General features: G+C 36.1%; 1 protein-coding gene across 2 annotated transcripts; it reads left to right on the top strand.

The window, feature by feature from the left end:
* Window positions 1-6,307: 6,307 nt before the first annotated feature.
* Window positions 6,308-15,485, top strand: slc2a11b (solute carrier family 2 member 11b). Of its 2 annotated transcripts, none has more exons than XM_059337756.1 (12): window positions 6,308-6,464; window positions 8,455-8,553; window positions 9,488-9,648; window positions 9,742-9,866; window positions 12,073-12,202; window positions 12,298-12,446; window positions 12,701-12,888; window positions 13,001-13,111; window positions 13,523-13,624; window positions 13,723-13,798; window positions 13,904-14,031; window positions 15,081-15,485. In XM_059337756.1, exons 1-12 carry the CDS (start codon window positions 6,462-6,464, stop codon window positions 15,273-15,275), a joined length of 1,467 nt encoding a protein of 488 aa, XP_059193739.1. In that variant the 5' UTR covers window positions 6,308-6,461; the 3' UTR covers window positions 15,276-15,485. The 2 variants fall into 2 exon arrangements, with proteins under 2 accessions (XP_059193739.1, XP_059193738.1); XM_059337755.1 differs by lacking the exon at window positions 6,308-6,464 and adding an exon at window positions 7,852-8,345.
* The last annotated feature ends 1,145 nt before the right edge of the window (window positions 15,486-16,630 follow it).

Here is a 16,630-nt window from a genome sequence, read left to right on the forward strand (position 1 = left end):
TACTGTCATACCTTCCTGGCATTACACTTATTTGACCATATTTGTGTAAAAAAAAAAAAAAAAAGAACCCTGTAAATGCTGAACAGCTGGTGATACAGGCTAAATCATTGTAGCATGTACAACATTGCATTGTCTACAATGTTGTGTATCGGATTTGCAATTACTTCACTTAGGCAAGTCTCGCCTGGTGTAAATACTTGTAGGGAAGCTATTTGTTCAGGCTGCAGTAGCCTGCATGCATGGGGCCGGCCCTAGGTCTCACCAGTCTAGCTAACTAGGCAGCTGTCTGCTAGTGAGCGAAATTTGATGCTGTACCAGGTGCCGAAAATGAGCTAAACAGTGGTCTTGTGGCAGTTCCAAATGTAATGGTCTGTCTCGAGGCCGGCTCTACGCTGGGGCAAGAGGGGGACATTTTAATATACTCACAACATTAATATAATATAACACACACACACCTTATTGTGGTCAGAGGGTTTGCATGCCTCAGTGACCTTAAGAGCTAAACCAGCAGGAGCTTAGTCTTCAGGTGGGACACCCACGTTGGACATGTCTGAAGGTAGAGGCCTGACAAAGTGTAATCCACTTCTCCAGGTTGGGGTTGGACACATGGACCCCTTTCAATGAAGAAAGCAACGTTAATATAAGCACAGGGGGAAAAAAGTGCTGGAGCATGATGTGTACACATGAGGCCCCCTTCACATTTCTGACTGCCCCCTCATATATGCCTGCCTAGAACCGGCCCTGGCATGCAACGCCAAATATTCCGCCTTGCCGATTTTATAGTGGTCCCGCTTCCAACAGTTCCCACCAATTTTCCTCTTTGACTATCTCTGAAGGCATAAATTGGTTGGGATCATTCGATCTAGGCATCCTGCTTCTGTTCACAGTGCAGGCGAGTCGTTACAGAACCGTAAAGGTCACGGCATGCACTATAAAAGGGCCTATTGTTATGCTAATTATATATTATGTTCTTGGAATATATACTGTAACTGATGCATCAACATGTAAACAAGACTGATGTTGTAGATGGTCATGCTGGAGATCATTGTAACTATATTACACACAGTTCACACACCCTTACTCCTCACTTGATCCATGTAGACTTCAGATAGTTCCTGGAAGTTCATGAGGGACAATTGAATACACTTTTCAGAGTGGCAAACCATTATGTGTATATAGTTACATTATTAATGTAGTTTAATAAGTATATGACTATATAGTATTTTCAAGTAAAATAGCTAATAGTCAATGATTAGTCTTACAGTTAGTGTTATCTGATATATTCTAGTCTAAAGTTACCTCTGTTAAAGAGCGTGTTGCTGTTTTTTGCTTTTAATGATTTAATTATGATGATGATGATGTTCTTGAATGTGTATGCTACATGTGCAGTCACGTCCTGTCTATGTTTATATATTTACAAGGAGAGGAAGAGAAGTATGTTTGCTCATTGTAAGTTTTTAAAATCTTATTCTATAAAGTAAAGTAGTGACTATAGCTGTCTTTTTTTTTTACCTAACACTCTACAACCTGCTTTGGAAATAGTAATAAAGCATATTTGAATTGTCTTGATCATGCAAATGTAGAAGGTTAAAAGTATAAAGTAGCAGAAAAGGAAAAACCCAAGTAAATTACGAGCATCTCCGAACTGTACTTAAGCAGTATTTGAGTAAATGTACTTTGTTACTTTCTGTTGTACAGAGAAAACCCAGATTCTTGCTTGCTTTTCAACACAGTGTGTAGAATTATTTTTATAATGCTATTGTAACCTCAACTGTCCGGTTGTAACATCAAAGCTTTATTTAGCTCATTGTTGGTCAGGAGCAAATGAGGGATTTACTTAAGCAGTGGTTAGATTAAAGAGAAAGTCCACCCAAAACCAAAAACTATATTGTTCTTTATACATGACATGTGAAGTTGACTTACAAAAAAGACAACAAAATTATGATGTTAGTAGTAGTAAAATAACCTTTATAAAACATATACGCCTCCTTGCTTCCTTTCTAAAACTTGCAATAAGTCTTTTATGATAAATCCATGGATCAACCAGAACAAAATGTGTGGAAATAAAAGACAAATTACAAAAATGTTAGCCCTTGAGGCAGCTACAAGGACTTTTTAACCTTTTATAAACAGTTTCAGTTTAATACTGATCCCTCTGTTTGAGCTACATAACAAAACAAGATCTTCAAGTTTTTCTTAACGTCTGGTGGTGTGGTTGCTCAAACATTTTTTTTGTTTTACACTGACATGGGTTTTTTTAGGAGGAGGAGTGAATCACATGGTTTTCCCATAGTTACGGTCACGAGTGTTTCTTTTATCTGCTGCCTGTAAAGCAGCTTGAGGATGCTCACACCACTGAATTCTAATTTGTTTGGAATAACAGGAGAAGGAGTGTGTGAATTTTGTTTTGGGGTGGATTTTCACATTAAGGCTCAAATGGCCTTGGTAAATTGTGTAAAAGGTGCTTACAGGATTAAAAGTTTTTGGTCGGTGAACTATTCAAATCTTTGGGTCATGCGTGCATAGTGATTATGGGCTGATATTGGTAGCAATTAAAAGCAACTGATGCTGAAAATTTACTTTTTGTTTAACCCTTTATCAGGCAAAGAACTATATTTGGTAACTTCAGGTAATATTTCGAGAAAAAAAGTTGCAAATTTACTAGATTAAAGTGGCAAATCTACAAGAAAAAAAGTTGCAGATTTACGAGAAAAAAGTGGTAAAAAGCAACTTTTTTCTCCCAGATTCACCACTTTAACCCTTAATAGGGCACTCATTGAAATACTTGCAAATTTCAACCCTAAAGAATATTGGAGAATATTACATACTGCCAGAATGTGTAAAAAAAAAACCCATACGAAATAATATTTTGAGAAAAAAGTTTACGAGATTAAAGTGGCAAATCTACGAGAAAAAAAATGCGTAGATTTATGAGATTTAAAGTGGTGAATCTGGGAGAAAAAAGGAGCTTTTTTCCCACTTTTTTCTCGTAAATCTGCGACTTTTTTCGTGAAGATTTGCCACTTTAAATCTCTTAAATCTGCAACTTTTTTTTCTTGTAGATTTGCCACTTTAATCTAGTAAATTTGCAACTTTTTTCTCGAAATATTACCTGAAGTTACCAAATATAGTTCTTTGCCTGATAAAGGGTTAAAAGTTATTTTATCTATTATATATCTAAAAGTACTCAACCCAACCACTGATGTGATTGCATTGTGTTGGAGAAGGCCTTGAACAGAAAATGCATTAATGTTTCATAGAGGAATCCACTTTTTTAAAAAACATTTTCTACTGTTTTTTTTTTTACTTGTATACACTGCTCCACACAACCACACTTAAATCCAAACAATTTTTTTAGATTAAAAAAAAAATGTTTAAACCCAACAACAACAACAAAGCAGTATTTCCAAAATAAAGGTAAATTACTTTCATCATGCATTTCTCTGTGGATTCTCAATGTTTTCATACTTTCACAGTATTTATATTCAACCCAGATTCCAAAAAAGTTGTGACGCTGTAAAAAACACAACAAAATCAAAATGCAATGAATCCAAATTAAACACGGCACAAAGAAAAAAATATCTAATGCTGGGAAACTTAAACATATGCTCTCATTTATTTTTTATTTTTTTGTATTTTTAATTTTTGTTTTACACAATGTCCCAACTTACTTTATAATCAGAAGAGTTATATAAATGTAACTTTTTTTTTTTTATTTTTTTTTTTTTTTACAAAATGGGACATTTTAAACAGTGTGTTGATAACATGTAACACCTTAATAGCCTGATAGCAGTCAAACCAAGTGATTTACACGTCCATACATTCTTAGTGTACTCTGGAAGTCTATGGTGTTTACTGATCATAATCTTTTCTTGCACACAAATGGAGAATACTGAGATCATGTTTGTTTGTAAATTGCTTATAAATACGTATGTAGTGTCCCATTCAGTTCATTTCAACAACAAGCCCCTTCTTTAGTCTCAGCAGCATGCACTCTAAAAAATACTGGATCAAATTTTTAACCCAACCTTAATATTGTTTACTTGTGGTCACTCCACCCGTCCTTAAGTCCCGCCCATCGAACACAGATTTATTAATAATATGGATGTCATGTGCAGCACCTTTAGGGGAAACTTACATTTTTAATTTAACGCTGCCTGGTCTACCTTCCTGTAGAAATATAGCTCTACAGGTAGGAGAAAAATATGTTTTTGATTTGTGGTGGAACTGTCCTAAACCAGCAAAATAATAAAAACTACATATAAGCAGGTTGGGATGTATAATTAACCCAACATGTAGGGTCAAAGTGACCCAGTTCTGGATCAACATAACCTAAGTTGGTTTATGTTCAACCCAGCATTTTTTTAGAGCGTGCTGGAATGTGCTTTGGGGGTTACTGAGTCTCCCCCCTGCTGCTGAGATCATATGCTGCACCTTACAATAGTAGGCCATTATGTAAGCTCATCTACTGAAGTGGAACATCCATTATAAATGGTCTTTTCAAACACTTTACGGTATCTTCCAAAATGAACGCTAATGAGGAGCCTGCACGATCAAAAAGAGAGGTGAGTTCAAATCAACACTAAAGGCTGCAATGGAAATGTGTGCTTTGTTTTGAACTTTAGCAAATTTAGTGTGAATATGTCTTAATCAAAACATCTAAAGTCAACTTTTCATTACTGCTTTAAAATGTACTGTAGGTGGAACAGTGGGAGATTTTACCTTGAAAGTAAGAGTATTGCCAAACAGGTGCTGGGGTTTATTTTTCATTTTAATTATTGTTATACAGTCATGGAAAAAATGATTTGACCACCCTTTTTCTTCAATGTCTTGTTCATTTTAATGCCTGGTACAACTAAATCTAGCCATTTTCCACGGTTTACTTAATAATAACCATAATCATTATCAAGAAAACCATGGAAAATGGCTAGATGTCAGCTCTTAAATTAAACTCTTATGAGCTTTTTCTGTTGTTATCATTATATTTGTCCAAACAAATGTACCTTTAGTTGTACCAGGCATTAAATTGAACAATAAAGTGAAGAAAACAATGGTGGTTTAATAATTTTTTCCATGACTGTGGTTATTGGATGATGCTCAATGAATAGCAGTCAGAAAAGAAGAGGAATGTAACTGTGCAGTTAGTTTGGTTTGTAACTTGTACCACTTCTTAAAGCAACTGCAATGAGTTTTTAACTGGTTATGAAACAGTTTCAATGTAATTCATCCTCTATTAGAACCTATATAAGAAAACAAGAAATCACCTAAGAGACTGGCTATTTCTATATAGTTACTCTGAATGCCTGTCCCCAGGACGGATTCCCAGCAAATTCAGACAAAACAATTTACGGCATGTAGTCTGAAAGTGCTTCATTTCTCTGTGACACTTTTGATGTGGAGGGCTGCAACTAATGACATAAGATTTTAAAACACATAGATTGGGCAGCTTGACATTGAATCAAACATGCACTTACTGGCCACTTTATTGGGTAATAGTGTGAGTATAAGTGTATACTTAATAAAGTGGCCGGTGTGGTCTCCTGTTGCTGTGTTGTGTGTTCAGAGGTGTTCCTCTGAATACCTTGGTTGTAACGGTTCTATTATTTCAAGTCAGTCTGGTAATTCTCTGACCTCTGGCATAGATATTTGCATTAACAAGCAGTTGAACAGGTTTTCCCTCATAAGTGGCCAGTGAATGTACATTTCTATGCAATTTTGTGTAACTTTCGAGCCACAATTCAGGTGATAAGTATTTGTGGAGAAAGCATTTTCCTTCTTGGCCCATCCAATAAAAATAAGTAAGGCATTCTGTTGAGATTGATGTCCAGTTATATGAAACTGTTCTAGCTGGATTATGTTGTTTCCTAGTTTCCAAGATAAAGCTGTCGCAAAGTGGCTCACCATAAACCCACTTCTTGTCAATCTAGATTTTTGTTGTTGTGAGTTGCCAGGTTTTGGAAATATTGCCTGTAAAGATGTCTGCCTTCTCTCAAGTATAATGGGACTAGATAAGCTGATTGGGGCTTATGGTGCTCAAAAAGGCAACAAAAAAAAAAAACACTGCTGAATTTTCTTTTTTTCTCCCATTAATTTCATGAGAAGGCAGACATCTCTTTGGCCGATATCTTCAACAGTCAAACACTGCTGAAGCTCATTCAGTTCATTTCAGGTAACCAGGTCAGCTGAGGGCAGGAGGTTGTTGTGAATTGTTTACATTGATAACAATCAGGTGGGTAAACTTTGGAATGTGTTCACTTTCTGTTCATGTATGTGTCATATTGATTAAAGCGTGCACTGGTGTATTATAATGGTACTGAGCTGCTGGCCAGTCAGTTCCTGGGGAGTCAAGTGCAAGGAGGTAATCAGGGTGAATGTAAACTATAAAGCTTAACCTTTCAAATAAAATCACTCTACTCTTTACCTGCTCGTGACTGGAAGTGGTTGTGACAAAAGCAACGATAATGGTAAGTTGAAAACAAATCCAATTTTTAATATTAAGTCACCGTGTGGGCTTCTGTACTGATAGTTAGTTTGCTGTATAATACTGTGTGCACTTGCCTTACTTTGCCTTTTATAACTTGTTTGGCTTGTTAGTTGGTATCGTCATTTATAGGCCAATGTTACTTTGTGTTCTTTGAGCTCTCACAGCCTCACAGTTTGATTGTGCAGTTGGCCATGAGAGCCTTTACCGCCAACAAAAGGTTGTGTTTATGGTTCAGTTTGTTTGATGCCTGTTTGTCAGCAGGATTGCTTCAGTATTTTTTATAGTTGTCAGCATCGTTTAAGTTTTCCCTTTTCCACATTTACAAAGGCAAGATAGCAAATGGAAATTTCACTTATCATAATAATGGATTCAATATGGACTCAGTTCATTATACAATGAATCTCCAAGAAACGCTACAGGTCAAAACATGCACCACCACCAAGATTTATGAACAGTTTCTATCTAAAATCTATCACAGTAAAGAACTCTAGCAACCCCCCCAAAATACATCCCAACCTAAAGTGCAGTAACCTATGTTAATTATGATGTGCAATAATACCATTGAGCACTTTTTAACTGCATACATTGTGTACGAGTGTATGGTACAAATGCTGGCACATGTGTTAATGTGTAGAATGTGAGTATGAGTGAATGGAGTGAAAGCATTATAATGTATTTATGAATATCTTTTCTTACATTGAACCCAGGCTGTTGAGTCTACCTGAATTTCATTGTATGTTTTTGTACATTCACAATCATGAATCTCTTCTAATCTAATAAGATTTTATTTAAAATTTGAAGTTTTTTTTGGAAGTAATAGTCCAGATTTTTACCTCTTTTGCTCACTTTGTTACGGATTAATTGTTCGATTTGGAGCTGAAACATTTATTTGATTAACTGATAGGTCAGTTTACAGAAGATCGGTTGGAAACTCATCATTTTTTGGGCAAACATACCAAACATTAGGTTACCTTATTGAAGTTTCTGTCAGGGTAGCAAAGCAGCAAAATAAAGGAGACAAAGGACCTCATGATTTCAGCTTGGTTTGTTAGTTTGTTTGTTTGTCAGCAGGATTTCAGAGAAACTTATGGTCCGATTGTTATGAAACTTCGTGGAAGGGTGCATCATATGGGCCAGGGAAGACCCCATGAAATTTTTTGGTGGGAGTCTGAATCACAAGGCAGATACAAAATTAATTTTCAATCAAGTGAACATTGTCAGGCAGGAGCCATAGGGACTGACCTTTATGTCCCTGTTTAGTTATTACATCTGAATCTAACATCTTACAGGGTGACGTTTGGATTCATTATAAAAATGCAACCTTTTAATAAAGTTGGATATTAAGTGAACAAAGGACTGACTGTCCTCCGCACTGTCCTCAACTCCTCCTCTGCTTCTGTTTATAAGACAACTCTAATGCGGTTTTCCACTCGGAATTGCATTCAAAACATTTCAATTTATGTCATGGGTTTTTCGGGAAAACCAACAGCTCCTCAGCACTTTATATGCAGCCCACTTCTGTTGTTTCCTTTGAGGAAAAAACACCCAGTTGGATGTGACATTTTGCTGCAGCTACAGTAACCTACAACGCTGTGAAATCTTGATAAACACGGATTAATGGATCCGATTCTTCAGCTCACGGTCAATTACTGACAACGGATCAGTTGTATCCTCGTCAGGATAAATCCACCCACCAGTCGTGATCAGGCTTCCTGTTGAGAACAAACTCTTTACGTGAAGGAGACTCTGTGCAAATATATCGGACTTTGAAAAGAACATCAGGGACAAAATGCCAAAGGAGCTTTTGGAGGAATATGAACCTCTGCTTGTCAAAGACTTTAAATATAGAGACCGACCAAAGGTATGTGGATAATTCAAAAGACTTAACTGGCATGGCGTGCTGCTTTCTATTCAATAATTCTCTTTCTGTTATATGTAATTATTTGTTTTGTATCTTTGTTGTGTTGCAGTTACCAAACAAATCCCTGGTGCTGGCTGCATGTGCTGCGTGTATAGGAGGAACCTTTCAGTATGGATACAATGTATCTGTCATCAACGGTCCCACAATGGTAATAACCCTCCTGAGTTACTGTACAGTAGGGATATTTATTTACATTAACTTTTTAGGTACATACATAACATTTTCCATCACTACTGTCACATGGTAATGTAACTCAGTTCGTGTACTCAAGTATAAATGTGGGGTACTTAAGTCCATTTTATGTTACTTTATACTTCTCCTCCAGCAGATATTCTAATTTTTACTTCACTATATTTCTCTGATAGCATTATTTACTAATTTACAAATGGAGATTTTTGCAAACAAAAGATGAAGAGCTTGTAAATATGATGCTTTGTTATCAGTTAAAGAACTGTACCAACAGTAAATTCAATACAGCTAATTACAGAAAATAAATGGAAACTATTTTAATTATTTAAGTCATTTTTTGTTGCCAGCTTCACAAATGGGAAGGTTTGCTGCATTTTTGTTTAATAATTCTAATGTATTTTTGTTTGTTTGGACCATTGGTTTGAGAAGACAAACATGGCCAATGTGTTACTTTGAGGTTATGAGTAATTGAGACGCCATTTCTCACAATTTTTACACTTTTTTCAAACCAAAAAGTAATTCAATTTATGGAGAAAATAAACAGAAGATTAATACATAATAAAATAATTAGCTAATAGTTCAAAATAAGCACCAACTTAACAAACAAATCCGATCTGATTTTATGTTCAATACTTTGAGCACATTTCCCTGACTATACTTACATACTTTCCTGAAGTAAATTTTCAATGCAGGACTTTTTTTTTTTTTAACATGCAGTGTTTGTACTTTTACTTAAGTAAAAGGATCTGAAAACTTTCCACTCCACTGCTTATATCCACTCTATATCCATGTCTGGTAAATATGCTTGCACAAATCTTTCTAATATTTTGACTCAGTAATGAGCCATTTTATTTCACCTGCTGAATGTGTGCTATTCTTTCTTTTCTTTCTAGTATGTGCAGGATTTCATCAACCAAACCTGGAGGGAGCGTTACCAAACAGACATATCAGCAGAAGGTCTCACGCTGCTGTGGTCCACTATTGTCTCTATATTCACCATCGGGGGACTTATAGGAGTGACAGTCGGTGGGACGTTGTCTGTGAAGCTGGGGAGGTATGGACAGAAAATGATGCTTTGGGGAAAGTTACCCTTTTTTTTCATATTGACTTTCAGTTATCAAGCTGTAATGTAATATTGATTTTCCAGGAAAGGGACGCTGTTGGCCAATAATATATTTGCATTAATTGGTGCTCTACTGATGGGCCTGAGTTACCCTACAGGATGTTTTGAGTTACTCATCGCTGGACGTCTTTTCACTGGAATGAATGCAGGTAAATACACTGCAAAAAAGCCAACTTGTATTTTTTTTAACCTGGTCTCACAGAAATCCGTGAAATAGCCACGGATTTCGCTTAACTCAAAATCCGTGGAATAGCCACGGAATTGCTCAAATTTCCGTGAAACTGACACGGATTTCGCTACAATGCAAGTTAATGACAGTCATATCCCGTGGCTATTGGTTTGTTCCAAGTCACGTGACTTTCAAGGTCCCAGCAGTCAGAATAAAAAACATGGTGGACAGGTCTCTCATTTTTAGTGAAAAATCAATATTTTGACTTAGTTTCTGCATAAAAATGGATTTTGATCACATTAATGTACATAATCACTTCGTATGTTGGAATAGCCACGGGATATGACTGTCATTAACTTGCATTGTAGCGAAATCCGTGTCATTTTCACGGAAATTTGAGCGATTCCGTGGCTATTCCACGGATTTTGAGTTAAGCGAAATCCGTGGCTATTTCACGGATTTCTGTGAGACCATGTTGATTTTTTTGCCTAAAACAGTGATTTAAGTTGGTAAAACTTGGAAATATAAATGATTGACATTGAGGGCAATAATAAGTTAGCACAAAAAAGGAAGCCAGTTGTCTGCTCAAAAACAAGTTGGTGAGTTGTTGTTACTTATATCTTTAAGTTGGGGTTCACAACAAGGGACAATAGTTCTGCTAACTCTTATTTCTTTGTTGTGAAATGCAGGAAAGCGGTGAAATTCATTAGCGAAAGCTAGCGGCTAACCGATGCTAGCGGCTAACCGATGCTAGCAGCTAACTGAAGCTAGTGGCGCTGCTTGTTACAGCTACAAGAGTAGCCATTAGCGTATCAATGCTAAATCAAAATTGTGGTCACAACATTAGCTGACATTTCATAGCGGCGTTACAATCGTGCCAATTCAGCACATTGCAGAAGTTAGCAGAAGTAAGGATGAAAAGTTATTACAATGTAAAATTGTAAGTTAGTACAACTTACAGTTGAGTTGACAAAAATATGAATTCAGAGTTGAGCAAATTCAAAAACAAAACTTAAAATATTTAGTTTAATTGTCCAATTTAAAATTTTATCGAAGTTTGTTGCCTTGAAATTTTGAATTCACCCAACTTTTCTTTTTTTGCAGTGTAGTTCAGAAATACATATAAAGTGAAGGGCTGTTACAATATCCGATTTTCACTCATGGTTATCATCATTACCAAAAGAAACTGATTTTAATGTAATTATCATCATATCTATAGAAAAACATTTTTAAAGGAAAAATCTGTCACATTTAACTTAAATTTGTGTGTTTGGCGCCAACTTTCACACATAGTTTTCTAACATTTAAGTGTGTCCATAAGGCACTGCACCTTGTTTTCTCCATTGGAGCAGCACTGTAGAGGGCAATTTATCATGTGTAAGCCAATAAATCCAGTGGTATTGCTACGAAAAAGTCCCCTGCAGCCCAAAAAGCACAGTCTGTAAAACTGACAGGACAATAAAGACAAGCTTTTTGTATGAGAAGTGCAACCAAAACTTTACAAAAGTGTTCAAAAAGAACAATTGCACTTTACGGATAGTAAAAATACAAACAGATTAAATTATTTAAGCCATGCCACGTTTTTTACAGGATATTTTCATGTGTATTATTAACATGATATCATGTACTTTTTAAAATATCACAAATATCACGAATACTGGTATATAGCAACAGCCATCATTCCTACATCCCAGTGACACACATCTGTGTATTATGTTTATAGAAATTACAGTAAAACACTGTCAAATTGTATGAGAAATAGGGTTTAAAATTAAAAATTGCATATCATTGTAGTAGACACTTTTAATTACCGTAAATCAAGTAATCGTATACAACTTTTGAAAAACTGTAGAAAACACACAGTTTTACTTTAAAAATATAAAATGTTCCTGTAAAATTAATGGAGAAATACCAAATTATCACAAGGACACAATTACCCTAAAAATAAAGGGGACTTTTCAGTCTAAATTACAGTTTTTGCTGATTATTTACATTTAAATTTACAGTAGAGAACCCACTCACTGTAATTTTTACGGTGACATTCTAGCAAACACAGCTGCTGGTATTTTACTGTGAATTAAACAGATTTTTTTTTTTCATTTAAAAATCTGTGTGATATCATTTTAATATTTGGTTTGCACATCAAGCCTCTAAAATGTTGCATTTATCATGTTTTGATTGCACAGGCATTGGCCTCTGTGTTCAGCCTCTGTATCTGGGAGAAATTGCTCCGACAGCATTTCGTGGTGCAATGGGAATGGGAACGTCCATTTTCATTACTGTTGGGATCTTGACTGGACAAGTGGTTGGCCTCAGGTAAGTTTTTACATTAGGCATATTTACATTTTCCAAATTTAATATTAACCGTTCTGCTGAATCTGTTTTCGCAATACTGACATGTGTTTTCACAGAGAGCTCCTGGGCACAGAAGAGTACTGGCCCTTCCTGCTGTCCACCACGTGTATCCCAGCGTTCCTGCAGCTCCTGATCCTGCCCTGGTTCCCAGAGAGCCCACGCTACCTGCTCATTGACAAAGGGGACAATGAGGGATGTAAGAAAGGTAAGCTCACACTGCAATGTTATCTTTTCACCCAGACAAATTTATTCAGTGCACATGACAGGGGTCGACTCTCGAGGGTTGAGGACTCCCTTTGTCTTGCATCACCAGAGGCAGAGAGAGACTCCTTGCAGTGAGTTCAAACATGTGATAACACCCTTGTAATGCCATGCTGGTGTGAAATGCTTTGATGAAGGAAAACCTTTTGGACAGATTCTATCTACAATCACCACACTTGTCATGTGTTTACTCTGCAGCCCTGAAGCAACTGCACGGTATAGCTGGATATAATACCGAACGGGAGGATATAGAGAAGGAGAAGAGTAACTTAGCAGGTTTCAAGCCCAAGAAACCCTGGGAGCTCTTCACCGATCGTAGTGTCCGCTGGCAGCTTCTCACCATCTTGCTGCTCAACGCTGCACAACAGCTGAATGGCATCAATGCTGTACGTACAGGATGATATTCCTGATGTCTAAATATTACAAAACAAGTATTCTTTCTAGGAAAAAGCAAGGTTTTTTAATTTGTAATATGTGTTTTGTCTATATTTCTTGTAGATTTACTTCTACGCAGCTTACTTGTTCAAACAATCTGGGATTCCCGTTGATAAAATACCATATGTGACCGTTGGCACTGGTGTCTGTGAATGCATCACAGCTTTAACAGCTGTAAGTATGAGTTTTAATCTTTATTTTTGTGTGCATTGACTTCTTACAATTCTGATGTTCTGGTGCACGACAACAAGGGTAAAACCATCAACATTTTTCATAAAAATGTCAAGTGTTTGTCAAAAGTTTAAAAAAGCTAGAGCACTCCTAAATAGATTAACACTCATTACCAAAGTGAAACATTGTCTTATATACAGCAAGTAAATGAGAATAGCACAAAGAACATGACAAAAATAAATATGGTAAAAAGAAACTGTCAATGTTTAAAACACATAAATAAAATAGCTTTAAAAGGGGGAATGGTAAAACAAGATTTGATGAAACAAAACTAACAATATCCCATAAAAAAGAAAAAATCAAAGAAAGCCTCCAGAGTCTTTGTGGTCTTGTGACTTGCTGTGTGTCTCACAGGGTATGCTCATTGACTGTCTGGGGAGGAAAGTGCTCATCACGGGAGGATACATGCTAATGAGCATCTGCTGCATTTTATTTACAGTGACGCTCTCTTATCAGGTGACCTTCCTCTTTGTAAAAGAAAAAAATGAACCATTGTGTTGTGCATTTTCATCTTTGTGCTAAATTGTATTTTTGTGTTATTACCCTTCTCTCAGGATGCCAGCCCAATTATTCCATACTTGAGCATGGCGTGTGTTTTTGCTTTTATCCTCAGTTTTGGCTTAGGACCAGGTAACTGAATTAGAAAACACTACACTGAAATCTTTCCTCAGCAACCGATGGTGCTCGGCTAACTAACTAACAATACCTTCTTTTGTTGTTTCTTCTTCTGTGAAGGTGGCGTGACTAACATCTTGACCACTGAGCTGTTCACACAGACAGCACGTCCTGCAGCGTACATGATCGCAGGGTCACTGAACTGGCTGTGCTTCTTCTTCATCGGCCTGGTCTTCCCTTTTATTGTGGTAGGTGTCCAAGAAGTAGAACTTCAGGTTTTGTACAAAGTCTTGGCATTTTGAAAAATGCTAAATTTCAAATGTAATGTTAAAAGGTTAGGAGTTAATTTGAATATATTTCTTAAACATTTTCAACATAATCTAATGTTTCCTGTTCCCAATCACTCATATCAAACACAACCTTGCCATGTCTCTACACTATCAATTAATATGTGCTGTGTGTGAGTCTGAGTGTGTGTTTGTGTGTGTACGTATCTATGTGTGTATGTGTGTTTGTGTGCATGTATATCTGTATGTGTCGTGCAGATGTGTATGTGGGGGTGGGAGGGGTGGGTTTTGTCTTTTTATTGTCTGTTTTTATTCTTATTTTTTGTAAAGCACTTTGTGTTACATTTCTATGTATGAAAAGCGCTATATAAATAACATTTGATTGATTGATCGAAAACATTTTAAATATTGAAATAGAACAATCTCTGCATCATGTTTGTTTGTTGCTTCCTGATGCTTCCATACTAGTTGCAGACACTAAAAAAACCTTCAAAAATAGACAAATTAAAGCACTAAGCAAGCAGTAAATAATCAGAATCAGATTGTTTTTTTATTGGATTTCACATGCAAGGAATTTGCTATATATTGGTGCAAAAGAACAAAGTATTAAATATAAATATGGATAAAGGAAAAAAGTACCACAAGAAAAAATCATGATCGAAACATATTACAATTAAGAGGAGTTTTCTTGCTATTTTTGGACACATGTACCCTTGTCTAAAGAGCATTTAACTACTCTCCTGCTCCTGCTCCTCCCTTAAAAGTTTCTCATATGATCAAAGTTGAATAGTGGGTTATGTAAGCAACATGACAATAAACATTGATTACTGTGGGTATACATTCATTCTGTAAACTTTATTTTGATGAAAGTGCTTGGATAGTTCTTGAATTTTACTCTTTAAAAGCTTTGTCTACATTTTCAAATGTCTGATCACTCTGTGGAAAAAAAAATCTGTTTGAGAGAGTTGTGCTAACTTGTGTTATTCTTCTATTCTGTTGTATTTGCACAGATTGGGCTGCAGCAGTACTGTTTCCTGGTGTTCTTGGTCGTCTGCTCCTCGATGGCGTTATATATTTTCTTTATCGTTCCGGAAACCAAGAACAAAACTTTTGTACAAATCCAGAATGATTTCCAGTCCCCCATCAATAAAAAGGCCCGCCGTGCTGACGGAGCAGGGATGACGCTGTTAGCGACTTCTACATGAAACATTACCCGAGCAGTTAAAGCTCTTTACAACATCTCACAGAGATGACTACCTGCTAACACAAAAGCTCACTGTAGGAAATGTACTGAAACTTTAAATTATGGTGCTTGCTGGGACAATATCACTTTAGTTTACTTACAGATATTTGATTGAAGTTATCTTAATATGTAAGATTTCCCTATGAAACATGTTGGTTTGTGTACTTTTTTTTTTATAAAGAGTCCTCTATTGAGATTTTTCAATAAAGTTCAATTTATAAGAACTGTTTCCTAATCAGTGTGAACAGCCTTAATGTGAGCTTGTAAGACATTTGGTTTGCCGCATATTTCAGTGTGGCATGTGAACAGGAGAACAAAGGCTTCATTGAAGTGGCTGTCATGTGTTTATTTACAGGGGCTGAAAGTTTATTATATGTATTGATACTTGGCCTTTATACTTTCTTTAAAAAAATTCTCTCTTAGTACAGAAATTTTGTTACATGGTCCAAAACAGCTCATGTGAAATCCTTACAACTAACTACTAACTATTTCAGAGTCCATATAGCAACCAACCTCTCAGAGTAAAAGTTTGATACAAACTTAACTGTAGAACAGAATAAATATAGGTTAATGTGTCTTGCTTCCTCTTTAAAGAAAATGTGCTATATTTCATCAAGAACATGTTTGAGTAAAATGGCCTTAGAATATACTCAGACAAAGGGGGTACTCAATTACAGTAATCCTTCTGAGTGCCTGTCTGAGTATCTGGCTCACATGCCCAACTAATATAATAGGATTAAAATGAAGTGCGGTAGCTGTGAGGAAAGGAGGATCACAATGGATTTTTTCCTTTTTGATGAAATTCCTGTCTTTTCCAGTGAGGGGAACATATTTGAAGGAGATGTGTGCTTCATTATGAGCAAAATAATAATTTGGTGCATTGAACTGAAACAGCATATATCTGGCCTATTATAGATCCTTTTGTGAGTAGTTTCATGTGATAACTATGTAATTTTTGGTATAATTCCTATCCTGGTGGATAAGTCACCAGGCCAGACATTAAGTTTTTCAAATGTATTTTGGCGCTTTGAGCACCACACACAAAGTGTCATATAGTCCCATTATATTGAAGAGAAGGCAAACATCTCTACAGCTGATATCTTCAACACTCGGAAACTCACACCAAAACAATCCCGATTAATAAAAAGCAATACAGGTAAGAGAAAATATGTTTTTGAACTACCCCTTTAACTATCTTGCATACTCTCAGATTGAAAATTGAATTTAAATATATATATTTAATTACAAATTAAATTTGAGTTTGAGAATTATGTAATGAACATAGTAAGAGTCTTAAAGCACTCTTATTTTATTAAT

This window comes from Centropristis striata, chromosome 7, assembly GCF_030273125.1.
Source record: "Centropristis striata isolate RG_2023a ecotype Rhode Island chromosome 7, C.striata_1.0, whole genome shotgun sequence".
In the NCBI taxonomy this organism is placed as follows: Eukaryota; Metazoa; Chordata; class Actinopteri; order Perciformes; family Serranidae; genus Centropristis; species Centropristis striata.